This window comes from Cervus canadensis, chromosome 32 (genome assembly GCF_019320065.1).
Source record: "Cervus canadensis isolate Bull #8, Minnesota chromosome 32, ASM1932006v1, whole genome shotgun sequence".
Classification (NCBI taxonomy): domain Eukaryota; kingdom Metazoa; phylum Chordata; class Mammalia; order Artiodactyla; family Cervidae; genus Cervus; species Cervus canadensis.
The window spans coordinates 10,182,658-10,193,696 of record NC_057417.1 but is presented as its reverse complement, the minus strand read 5'-3'; the positions used below and the strand labels follow the sequence as shown (position 1 = coordinate 10,193,696).

The following is an 11,039-nucleotide window of genomic DNA, read 5'->3' as shown; positions in this document are numbered from 1 at the left end:
AAACGCCCAGAAATGGTCTCTGTCACATTTTGGTCATTTTTTTTATTATTATTAAACTATCCTTTAAAAATGTATAAATCGTTCTTGGTGTGAGGGCCATAAAAACCGGGTCTAGGCCCATCCTTTCCTTCACCTGCATGCTCTAGACAGAGATGCCTGGCAAAGGTTCCACTCGACACAAAACGACTCCAAACTCAGACTCTGTGGGCTCAAACAGACTGAAAAGAAGGGAATCACAGTGACCGAGGACACGCTGAAAGACCAAAGGTCAGATATAGCTTCAACAGGAAATACACGTGTTCCAAACACAACTCTAAGCTGACCCGAAAGGAAATTTTTAAAAAGTAGGTTTTTTTCATTGTCACTTGTTTTAAAAAAAGTTTTTCACCATCAGATGCTCAAACACAGAAGCACTAACCGGCATTTACTGACTGCCACAATCTAGCTGAAAACCAGTTTCTCTTGATTTTATTGTTCTTTTAAAAAAATAAAAGTACATCTTTTACCGATACAGGTTAGAATGTTGCCATGGTAATGAGGTGAGCATGCGAGTTTAATTCTCTGCTGAATTTCAGTAGCACTTGAAAAGTTCTGTTTTCAACTGGGTATTTTTGCTGTTCTTTTGGAAAAATAACTTAGTAACGGAAGGCTGTTAGGCTGCATGCATATGCCTGAATTCACGTGTTCTTTTTACTTGTGTCCAGAGTGTGAGGCGGCTGTTCAAAACCAGCAGGGAGGAGCCACATGCCGTCTGCATGGAAATCCTGGGTTCGTTTCTTCTTTAATGAGGACGCTCCCAATGCAACCCTGGTGGCTTCGTCTTATCTGAAGGTCCCCTTGATTATTTCATCAAGGCTTTACATGAAGTCCTGTTCTCAGGGGCTGCATGGCTAAGGCCATCACACCCCAGAAACCCTCAGAAGCAGAGGTCACTCCCAGACCAGGGTGGGAGGCTCGGGACAAGGATAGGTCTAAAGGCGACACAGATTTTCCACTGACCTGGTCCCCACAAAATTTACACTGAAACTCAAGCATGCGTCTAAAAGCCTCAGTGTCAGGCAGATTAAAAGTCTTGGAGGTATGCGTGTATAAAATAGAGCTAGTGGGAAGCTGCTATATAGCCCAGGGAGCTTGGCTCGGTGCTCTGTGATGACCTAGAGGGGTGGGATGGGCGGCTCAAGAGGAAGGGGATATATGTATACACGTAGCTGATTCACTTTGCCGGACGGCAAAAACTAAACATTGTAAAGCAATTATACTCCACTTTAAAAAAAGTCTCGGAGGTACACCACACCACAGTTTGAATAAAAGGTACGTGCCTGTTCTATTCTCCACCCCGGGCATGATTTCAGGGCGCTGACCCCTGCTGTGCCATAGCGCGCTGGAGAGTTTGTTCTGGAAGAAGCACCAGCTGTGGGGGGCAGGGTGCGCCTAGGATGGGCTCACACTCCACTTCATAGGTGTCTCCGATCACTAAAAACACCTCTCAAGACCAAGTGGGACTCAGCTCAGCTGACAAGGATGGGGCAGCCTTGGCACCCACGTCGCCCTTTCCAGAAGGTCAGGTTGGTCCCGGCCCCTGGCTGTACATGCCAGCACGGAGGCCGGGGGTTAAGGGACTGCATTTCCTGCGGCCACCAACCCAGGGCCCCCGGCGATGGCCCTGGTCCCTTGGCTATGTGTGACTGCTTGCTCGTATTTCTCAAACTAACTTAAAAAAAAAAAAAAAACAACACCCAAAACCTAGTTTAAAGAGGGAAGGAGGGGAAGGGCTCGCCTCGGCTTCCGTGGCTTTCCTAAAGCAACATCTTGACTACACCCTGGGCTGACGGCAGCGACGCTGAGGAAACACTCGATGGCGGCTTCCCAAACTCCAGGCGTTTTCCCAACCTTCAGACAGAGCAAACCAAGTTAAGCGGACATTACAGCTGTTCTAGGCTGGCTAGCGCGGGGGCCCACCAAGTTACAAGGGTGAATATCAGGGTCGGGAGCAGGGTCTCACTGGGTCTCACTGTTCTCTCCTGTGAAATGAAGAAAAGGACACTGGCCATCTAGCGCTCACAGCCCTCCCCCAAAGCCACACAAAAAGCCCAGTCGCAGAAGACCCTCCAAAGAACGCCCCCGGCTAAAGGCCCAGAAGTCACGTGCATGCTGGGGAAAACAAATTTTTCCTCTCCTGTCCTCTGTCTGCGCCACTGACCACCCCAAATCTACGTGGCCTGGGGGCCAGTGAGATGGTGGCACATCTTAGAAAATTCTAGAATCTAGAGGCCGCCCTGATTTTTCTTCAGGCCAGAAAATAAATGAAGCTGTCAGAGGTCAGGTTTGTGTTTTCCAATCCAGTGATTGGCTTCAGGAATCCAGTCTGGCTGATTTAGTTTCCTGAAGGTTCTAAAGGGTTAAAAAAAAAAATCAAAATCCTCTTCTGGGGGAAGCAGAGCAGTGTTTGAAGCCTAAGTCCCAAACAAGTGATTTATACAAAGGGCCTTCTCACAGCATGAGTGGGAGCTGAGGCTGTAGAGTCAATAAAAACGACCCTCTCCCTGGCCATTAGCCCAAACCAGAAGAACTCAACTACCTCGGCCTTAAGGGAGAGAGATATGCTGACATAATTCCTGCAACTTTCAAAACAACGCTATTGGCCGGGGGTCAGAGGCTTCTGGCTGGAGTGGACGGGTTCTCCCGACACTGAGGAGGAGCAACGCAAGGCACTGACCCTTTGTCACCTAGAGGCACGCTGCTGCCGCCCGGCCGCCGGTCCACGCTGTCTCTGTTTTTGCTCCCCCGCCCTGAGGCTGGGCCACTGGCTCGGCTTGGGGACTGATCGTACACGAAGTTCCGGCAGGAAGCAAGTTTGGACTCCAGGGCCTGGAGAGAGAGATGCTTTCATTGCTCAAGTTGAAGACAAGAACCCTTACACCTCTCATCGGAGCCCATGTTGTTGTTCAGTCACCCAGTTGTGTCTGACTCTTTGCCACCCCCTAGACCGTAGCACACCAGGCTGCCCTGTCCCTCACCATCCCCTGGAGTTTGCCCAAGTTCATGTCCATTGCATCGATCATGCCATCACTGTGATGATGTGTATGGGCCATCAGAGCCCATTCACATTATAATAACTTAAGACAGTGGTTCTCAAACCAGAACCACGTGTTAGAACCATTGTGTTAGAACCCCAAAGCGTGCCCTCCCCACCCCCCACCAAATTCAGTGTACATCCAACTCATACTATCGGCAGTCTAAGATATCTAGGAGCTTCCTGAAAAGTCACTAACCCCACCTATGATCCAAGTCTGCCTACAAGAAAGAATGAAATTGACTTTTGGAATCATTCACTGTCGCTGTTACCTAGTTACACACACACCAAGTGAGTGGCAGGAGGTTTGAACAAGAATTTGCCTAGCTGTAAACAGACCCTCTGGGAACCAAACGGGCACTGAGATCACCCTGGGCTTCTCTATAATCTAACTGTTAAAATCTGTTTGTAAAACAGCAAACCAGAAAACCAAAAGCCAAAAAGAAAAACACAGGAAAGGAGTTGCAGGCTTCTATTAACTCTGAATACACACATTCTGGTCAATGACAGACTGGCAGGATTTAAACTATGTGGCTTTCCATTTTTTAAAAATTTAGAAAGGCATCATTTTTAAAAATAAGAGAAACTACAGAGAATAGCTATGTGATTTCTTAAGCACCAAAGACTCCCTCCCTGTAATTAACATAAAACCTGTAAGGTCATGTTCTCTGCCCAGCCTTTCAAGATTTTCTCTAACTCCCTGAGAAAATAAAAACCACGTCTGACAAAATATGATTCCCTGGAGGGAATGTCAAACCACTTCAGTATTCTTGCCTCAAGAACTTTATGAACAGTGTGAAAAGGGAAGGCAGTTTTCAATTTTTCTCAGTTTGAAGTAAAATAAAGTAAATAAAGTTTGAAGTAAAATATCATTATTACCATTCAAATTTCCCCAATTGCTGGGGAAAATGGCATAGGGAAAGAACAGTATACCCAGGGATCTAAGGGTGCCTCAGGGTCAGAGCCTGGGTTTGTCTCCCCGAGGGCCTTCCCTGGCGGTCCAGTGGTTAGGACTCTGGGCTTTCACTGCCCAGGGCCTGGGTTCAATCCCTGGTCGCGGAACTAAGACACAAGCCGTGCAGCCAAAACCGACCAAACAAAACTTTAAAAACCAGAACCACCACCCACAGACGCACAGCAATTCTAAGGGACACGAGAGGAGCCAGGCCTACACCTTCACTCGTGAAGCCTCTGCCAGAGGGGAAGTGACCACTAAGTTCACGCCTCAAGTCTCCCGAAGAGAGAGGATGCCACGTGAACCCCGGGCACCACGCCACGTGATGCCGTCTTACCCCCACTTTCCGCAGCAGGTCTCCCACGATGTTGAGGGCTGATATCCGGGCTGCAGGCGTGAGGGGGGTCCCCCCAGCTGAGTCGTCCAGACCTGTGTGTGTAAAAGGACGCATGCGTGACACCGACACACACAGAAAGGTCTGCACTAACGTCTCTGAATGTGAAACCCGGAGGTGGGTCCCTGTGCCCTCTGACCCCCAACGCGGCCCTGTTTCAATCACTAGGATGCTACCCGACATAACGAGAGTACCTGACGACCAGCTTCTCGTAGCCTTATGATGACTACACTCAGTATCTATCTTTAGATGCTAATCTTTGAAATAAAAAAAAAATCAAAGCAAGTCCTCTGAAACTCTGAGGAACTCCATATAGCTAACTAACATTCTCAGTATCTGAACAAGGCCCGCTGGTCAGGGTTCCACCCCTCAGAGTCCCCTCTCTCTTCTGAGCAGGGCTCATAGGGCTTGGGCATCAGCATCACCCGTCAGAAACGCAGGATCTCAGGTCCCGCCCACACCTGCGGCATCCGAGGCCCAGCTGAGGCACGTGCTTAAGGTGGGACCAGACGGGGACCTGTGCCTGCCGGGCACAAGCTGAGGGACAGGCCGTATGTGGTGGGGGCAGCCCGGAGCCTGCCCGCCATCCACCAGCTGTGCGATGTCAGGCCAGCTCCTCAACCCGGCGTCTCCGTCTCCGCATCCATCACATGGAGGCAGGGCTTGCATCACTCGCTTCTTGGGCCTCAGTGCAAATCCAAGGAGGTCGGACATACCCACAGAGCACGGTGAGCAGAAGGGCTGGCGCCTCCTGAGTGCTCAGTAACTGTCTATTATTATTATTATTTGTTATTAAGTGGCCAATCAGAGCCCCACAGCTAATCAATCAGCACAGGGGCTGGGCGAGCACTCCATTTCTTGGTTTTTCCCCCACTCAGCACAGGTTACGCTGGGACCAGTTCTACAGAATGTACTGCTGGACCCACAAAATGTTTTCTCTCGTTACTGAAGTATTTGACTTGGGAGATTTCACATACAACACGAGGACTTCTGGCCTCTGGTCCTCACCAAAGGACCCACACCTCTCGCGGCTGAAGCAGAGAGGCAGCGGCCCCTCTGGACGAGACTTCCGTCCTCAGTTTGCCGCAGACCCCACTGCTCCCTATCGCCTCACATTCAAGAGGCCCCTCCCACCTGCCGCCTGAGCCTGCCCCTGGGAGCTCCGCCTCTGCTCCCCGCTGCACCGCCTGGCCCTGTTTCTCTCTCACCCGGGAAAGCCTTATGAAGCCAAGAGAACCCTCCCAACTCCCATCCCCCTTACCACGTCTTAAGGCCCCAGGAGTGTTTAAACTAGAGCTGGGTCCTCGATGAGCTACGGGGGTGGACGGCACGGAGCCAGTGGCCTGCACCGCTGTGTCTATCCTTTCGGCGTCCACCGAGCTGGGCATGGGCGTCCTGGGTTTCTCCTGCTTTTGCTGCACGGCCAATTCCTGCCGCAAATCTAGGCGAGGAAAAGGATTCAGGTTAAGTCCTTGTTGCGGGTGATGGGGCAGGAGACAAGGGTGAGCAAGAACCACCACCAGAGTGAGAAACTCCGGTGGAAACCCTGAATGAAGCTGACACATGGGACCCTGCCCAGCAGGCTTGCAAGACCACACAGTTTTTCTTTTGAGTAAAAACAAAAAGAATTAAAAAAAAATTTTTTTTTTAATTATGACTGTACTGTTTCCAGAAAATTCCAACGTATCAGGTTATACAGAGCACCAAGTGAAGACATGCCTTCCCAATCCACCCTCAAATACTCAGCCTCATTTCTGATCACTGTAACATGGGGGTGATTATTTCAATCCTTTTTCTCTGCATTTTCACACATACAGCTTATATATGTGTGTGCATATCTTTTAAGCATATAATTTTTATTAAGCATAACTAGAAACATACATCCACTATCTACCTGCTTTCCCCCTTCAATGTTATGTCCTAACAAGCTTTCTATGACATTTATATCTGTGTCACGTTCGTTTCAACTATTTAACATTCCACAAAATAAATCTATGTAATTTACGTAGGCAATTCATTACTGACGGACATTTAGGAACAACTATGTTTTAAACTCGAGAATTTTTCTTTTTAATCCCTCTTCTACTGTCTACACATTAGAAACCAAATGAATGTCATAAACAAATAACCAGGACTTTAACAGAAGTGCTGTTTAACAGAGGGCATGTCCAAACAGCACTTCTGAACCCAACTTGGATCACTTGCGAATGTGTTAGAAGGCTGGGGGAATTTCCTGGTGATCCAGTGGTTAGGACTCCACACTTTCACTTGACGAAGGTGTGTGTGTGATTCCTGGCTAGGGAATTAAAAGCCCATGAGCTGCATGGCATGGCCAAATTGAAAAAAAAAAAAAGCCCTACCTCTAGAAGTGCTCCAAGGAGCAAATGCTGATGAGATTCCTGAGTTCCAAGCTACTTGCATTAGCAACCATCACATTTCAAAAGTAAAGGGCTGGCTAGCAAGTCCATCAACAGGCATTTTCCCCCCACAAAACTCCTGTGGCTCCTGCTAAGCATAAAGCTGGTGATGGACTTAAATACCCACTAGGGGTCTTTACAGAGTTGGACATTTGATGCTTCCCAGCACAGGGTAGGAATCAAGCCTCAACCTGCCCAGTGTGATCCCCACCCTTGGGCCAGAGCATCGAGAAGGGTGCAGATTTCCAGCAAAGGGCGTGCTGGGTGACACTGTGGGACAGGACACCCTCAGGCCGGGAGAGGGCACGATGCTGGTCAAACCCACGGACCAAAGCCCTGGCCGCCTGACCTCTGGCTTCATCCTTTAGTCGCTGAACAGATTCCAGGAGATTCTCCTTCTCGTCCAGTTCGCTCTCCAGGAAGGCATTTCTTTCGATGGCTTGATTCAAACGCTGTTCAAAGTCCTCCAGCGACATGATCGTGGCCCTGGGTGAGAGACAAGCAAGGTTGCCCGAGGGAACAAACGCATCTGTTATGCACCCAGGAGACGAGACACCCGGGCAGCAGGCCCTGGCTCCCGCACGTCCTAATCCCAGAGATGAGCAGCCCTCGACTTCGGGACCAGGCTCTTCACCTGCACAGCCTGTCAGCTCACGAGGCGCACAAGGCTGTCCCGCAGGTTAACTGAGGGCATGTCCAAACAGCACTTAAAACATGAGCCAGGACCCAATTAGGACCACAGACAGGCCCCGATCCAATGCCAAGAGCAGCACGTTCCATCTTGTCTCAGACCCACCATGCAGTCAGCATTCAGAACATCCCACTAAGATGCATGTGCAATCTAATAACATGCATTTACATGGCTGAGAGAGGCCTTCTTTATCCCTCAGTTACCTTAACAAGTTAAAAAAGCTCCAAATGCCCAGCCCAGCTGCCCTAACAACCACTTATTTTGGATGGTGTCGGCGGGTCACTGGAATGCCATGTTAAAGGCACGGACAAGCGCAGCAATAAGGGAGTGTGTTTAACTCTGTCCGGGACGTTCCCAGTGGATAAGAATGCGCCTGCCAATGCAGGGGACATAGGTTCAGTCACTGGTCCTGGAAGATCCCACATGCTGCAGAGCAACTAAGCCCAAGTAACACAACTCCTGAGCCCACACTCGAGAGCCCTCGCGTCGCAACTGCTGAATCTGCACGCTGCCACTATTGAAGCCCATGCGCCCCAGAGCCTGTGTTCCACGCAACACGAGAAGCCACCACGACGAGCATCTTCATCATAATGAAGAGTAGCCTCTGCTCACTGCAACTGGAGAAAGCCTGCACGTGGCAATGAAGACCCAATGCAACCAAAAAAAAAGATCTTTAACTCTGTTTGGACAAGCTGCGTTCTCTGGGACTCAGTTTCCTCACATGCAAAGCAGAGGTGCCGGGGTAGTAACAGGACCTCCGCAAGGAGTCGGGGAAGTGGAGTAACACGCAAAACACACAACAGATGCTTCACAGATAAATTCAGCAAATTCTTCTCACTGATTCCGCATTTATCTCCAAAAGACCTTTAACATTCCCGGAACTGTATCTCATGGTGATTAAAAAGGTCTGGAATGAAGCCCTCCTGGCTCTAACACATAAGGCTATCTAAGTGTTCTTAAGGAACTTGACCTCTCTGGGCCTCCAGGCCTTCAACACAGTTAAGTGAGAGTCAATCATTCATCTCATCCATCAACAGATGAATGCATAAAGAAGCCATGGTACATATATATACAATGAAATATTACTCAGCCATGAAAAGGAGCGCATTTGAGTCAATTCTAATGAGATGGATGAACCTAGCGCCTGTTATGCAGAGTGAAATAAGTCAGAAAGAGAAAAATAAATATCATATACTAACACGTACACATGGAATCTATAAAGACGGTACTGATAAACCTATGGGCAGGACAGCAATGGAGACGCCAACATAGAGAACGGACTTCTGGACACTGGGTGCGGGGTAGGAAGGAGAGGGTGGTACGGACGGGGAGACCATAGCATGGAAATATACACGCGAACACATGAAAAACACAGAGCCAGTGGGGATTTGCTCTATGACTCGGGGAACTCAAACCAGGGCTCCGGGACAACCCAGAGGGGTGGTGTGGGGAGGGAGTGGATACATGTATGCCTATGGCTGATCCACATAGATGTATGGCAGAAACCAACACAATATTGTAATTATGCTTCAATTAAAAACAAATTTAAAAAACCATTCATCTCTTCAGCACTGCCTACTAAGTCCAGATTGAGTCCTAATGTAGGAACTAATGTTCCTACCTCAAAGGGTCTTTTGAAGTAAAGAAGATAAAGTTACCAAAAATGCCTGATTAAAAACAATAAAGGCATGATATTTAAGAACACAAGATGGGAATCAGTTAAAATGACCCTAAGGCTGGCATGTCAAACAACAACAAAGATGCTGCAGCTAGGAATTCATGTAACAGCAAACATCTAAGACTTAAGGCCACAGAGGCTTACTGAAATGCAAACATATGCTATTTATGAGGAGGAAGACCCCAAATCATAAGGAAATCAATTCTCTGTAAGTTATCTAACAAAGTTTAACACCATCCTGATAACAACACAGGCTTCCCAGGTGGCGCTAGGGATAAAGAACCTGCCTGCTAATGCTGGAGACATCAGAGGCACAAGTTTGATCCCTGGGTTGGGAAGATCCCCGTGAGGAGGGCATGGCAACCCACTTCAGTATTCTTGCCTGGAGAATCCCATGGACAGAGGAGCCTGGCGGGCTACAGTCCATGGGGTCGCACAGAGTCAGACTCCAACTGAGTGACTATCACTCACACTCAGCATTTAATAAAAATACAAACAGGTTTTTATTCAGGGTATAGGCACAGGGGGACTGATTTGAAAGATGATGAGATAACGAAACAAGAATGGCCAGGAGAAGAATGTTAGTTGTAAAAAAAAAGAATGAGACCTCGCTATTTGTTACAACATGAATGGACCTAGAGAGTATTAAATCAGAGACAGACAAGTATCATATATTTCACTTACATGTAGAACCTAAAACATATTAATAAATGAACAAACACAACAAAACAGGGTTACAGAGATTAAACAAGTGGTTGCCAGAAGGGAGGGGGTTGGAGGAGGAGGAAAAACAGGTGAGGTAGACTGAAAGTGTAAGTGTTCATCACTCAGTTGTGTCCGACTCTTTGCAACCCCATGGACTGTAGCCTGCCAGGCTCCTCTGTCCATGGGATTCTCCAGGCAAGAATACTGGAGTGGGTTACCATTCCCTTCTCCAGGGAATCTTCCCAACCAAGGGATCAAACACAGTTCTCCTGCATTATAGGCAGATTTTTTACCAACTGGGCCATCAGGGAAGCTAGATTAAGAGGGACAAAGTTCCAGTAGCAAAATAAATGTCATAGGTATGAAATATACAATGCAGGGAATACAGTCAATAACCATGAAGCATCTTTGCTTGGTGACAGATAAAGTAGACTTCTTGTGGCCATCATTTTGAAATGTATAGAAATATTGAATCACTATGTTATATAATAGTAACTAACACAGTAGGTCAATTATATTTCAAAACAAACGGATTTAAAAAAGGGATCAGATTTGCAGTTTCAGGGGCCAAGGGAACTGGACGAAGATGTCAAATGTACAAACTTTTAGCTAAAACATAAATAACTACTAAGAACACAACATGCACATAATGATAATTAACACCAGTGTATCTTATCTATGAAAGTTGTTAACAGGCTAATCCTGAGTTCTTACCAGGAAAAAAAAATTTTTTTTCCCATTTTTTAAATGTTGTATCTATAAGAGATGATGGGTATTCACTAAACATATTGTGATAACCATTTCATTGTGTATGTAAGTCAAATCCTTGAGCTATATATACCCTTAAACTTATACAGTGCTGTATGTCAATTATATCTCAATAACACTGAAAGAAAAAAATGGCCAGGAGAACTGTGAAAGAGAAGAGATCAGGGAAGCTACTTCCACCAAAAACAAAGAACATGTTATTATGAAGCCTCAATAATGAAGAGGGCTGCAGTGCGCAAGTTATAAGACCAGACAGGTCGAAGAGAACCGAAGGTCCAGAAATAGATCCAAATGCATATGAGAGTTTAATTTATGATAAAGGTGGCACCACAAATCATCAATGAAAAAGACGGCTGGT

General features: G+C 47.3%; 1 protein-coding gene across 2 annotated transcripts in view; it reads right to left on the bottom strand.

Moving 5' to 3' along the window:
* Window positions 1-442: 442 nt before the first annotated feature.
* Window positions 443-11,039, bottom strand: part of NDE1 (nudE neurodevelopment protein 1) — a 35,119-nt gene continuing 24,522 nt past the window's right edge. The window contains exons 5-9 of one of the 2 annotated variants that reach the window (XM_043456603.1): window positions 7,189-7,325; window positions 5,684-5,863; window positions 4,366-4,457; window positions 2,717-2,868; window positions 443-2,021 (exon numbers count right to left, since the gene is read on the bottom strand). In XM_043456603.1, the coding sequence (XP_043312538.1) occupies window positions 2,009-2,021; window positions 2,717-2,868; window positions 4,366-4,457; window positions 5,684-5,863; window positions 7,189-7,325 (574 nt within the window). In that variant the 3' untranslated portion in view covers window positions 443-2,008. The remainder of the gene's footprint in view (window positions 2,022-2,716; window positions 2,869-4,365; window positions 4,458-5,683; window positions 5,864-7,188; window positions 7,326-11,039) is intronic. The other variant, XM_043456602.1, reaches the window with a different exon arrangement.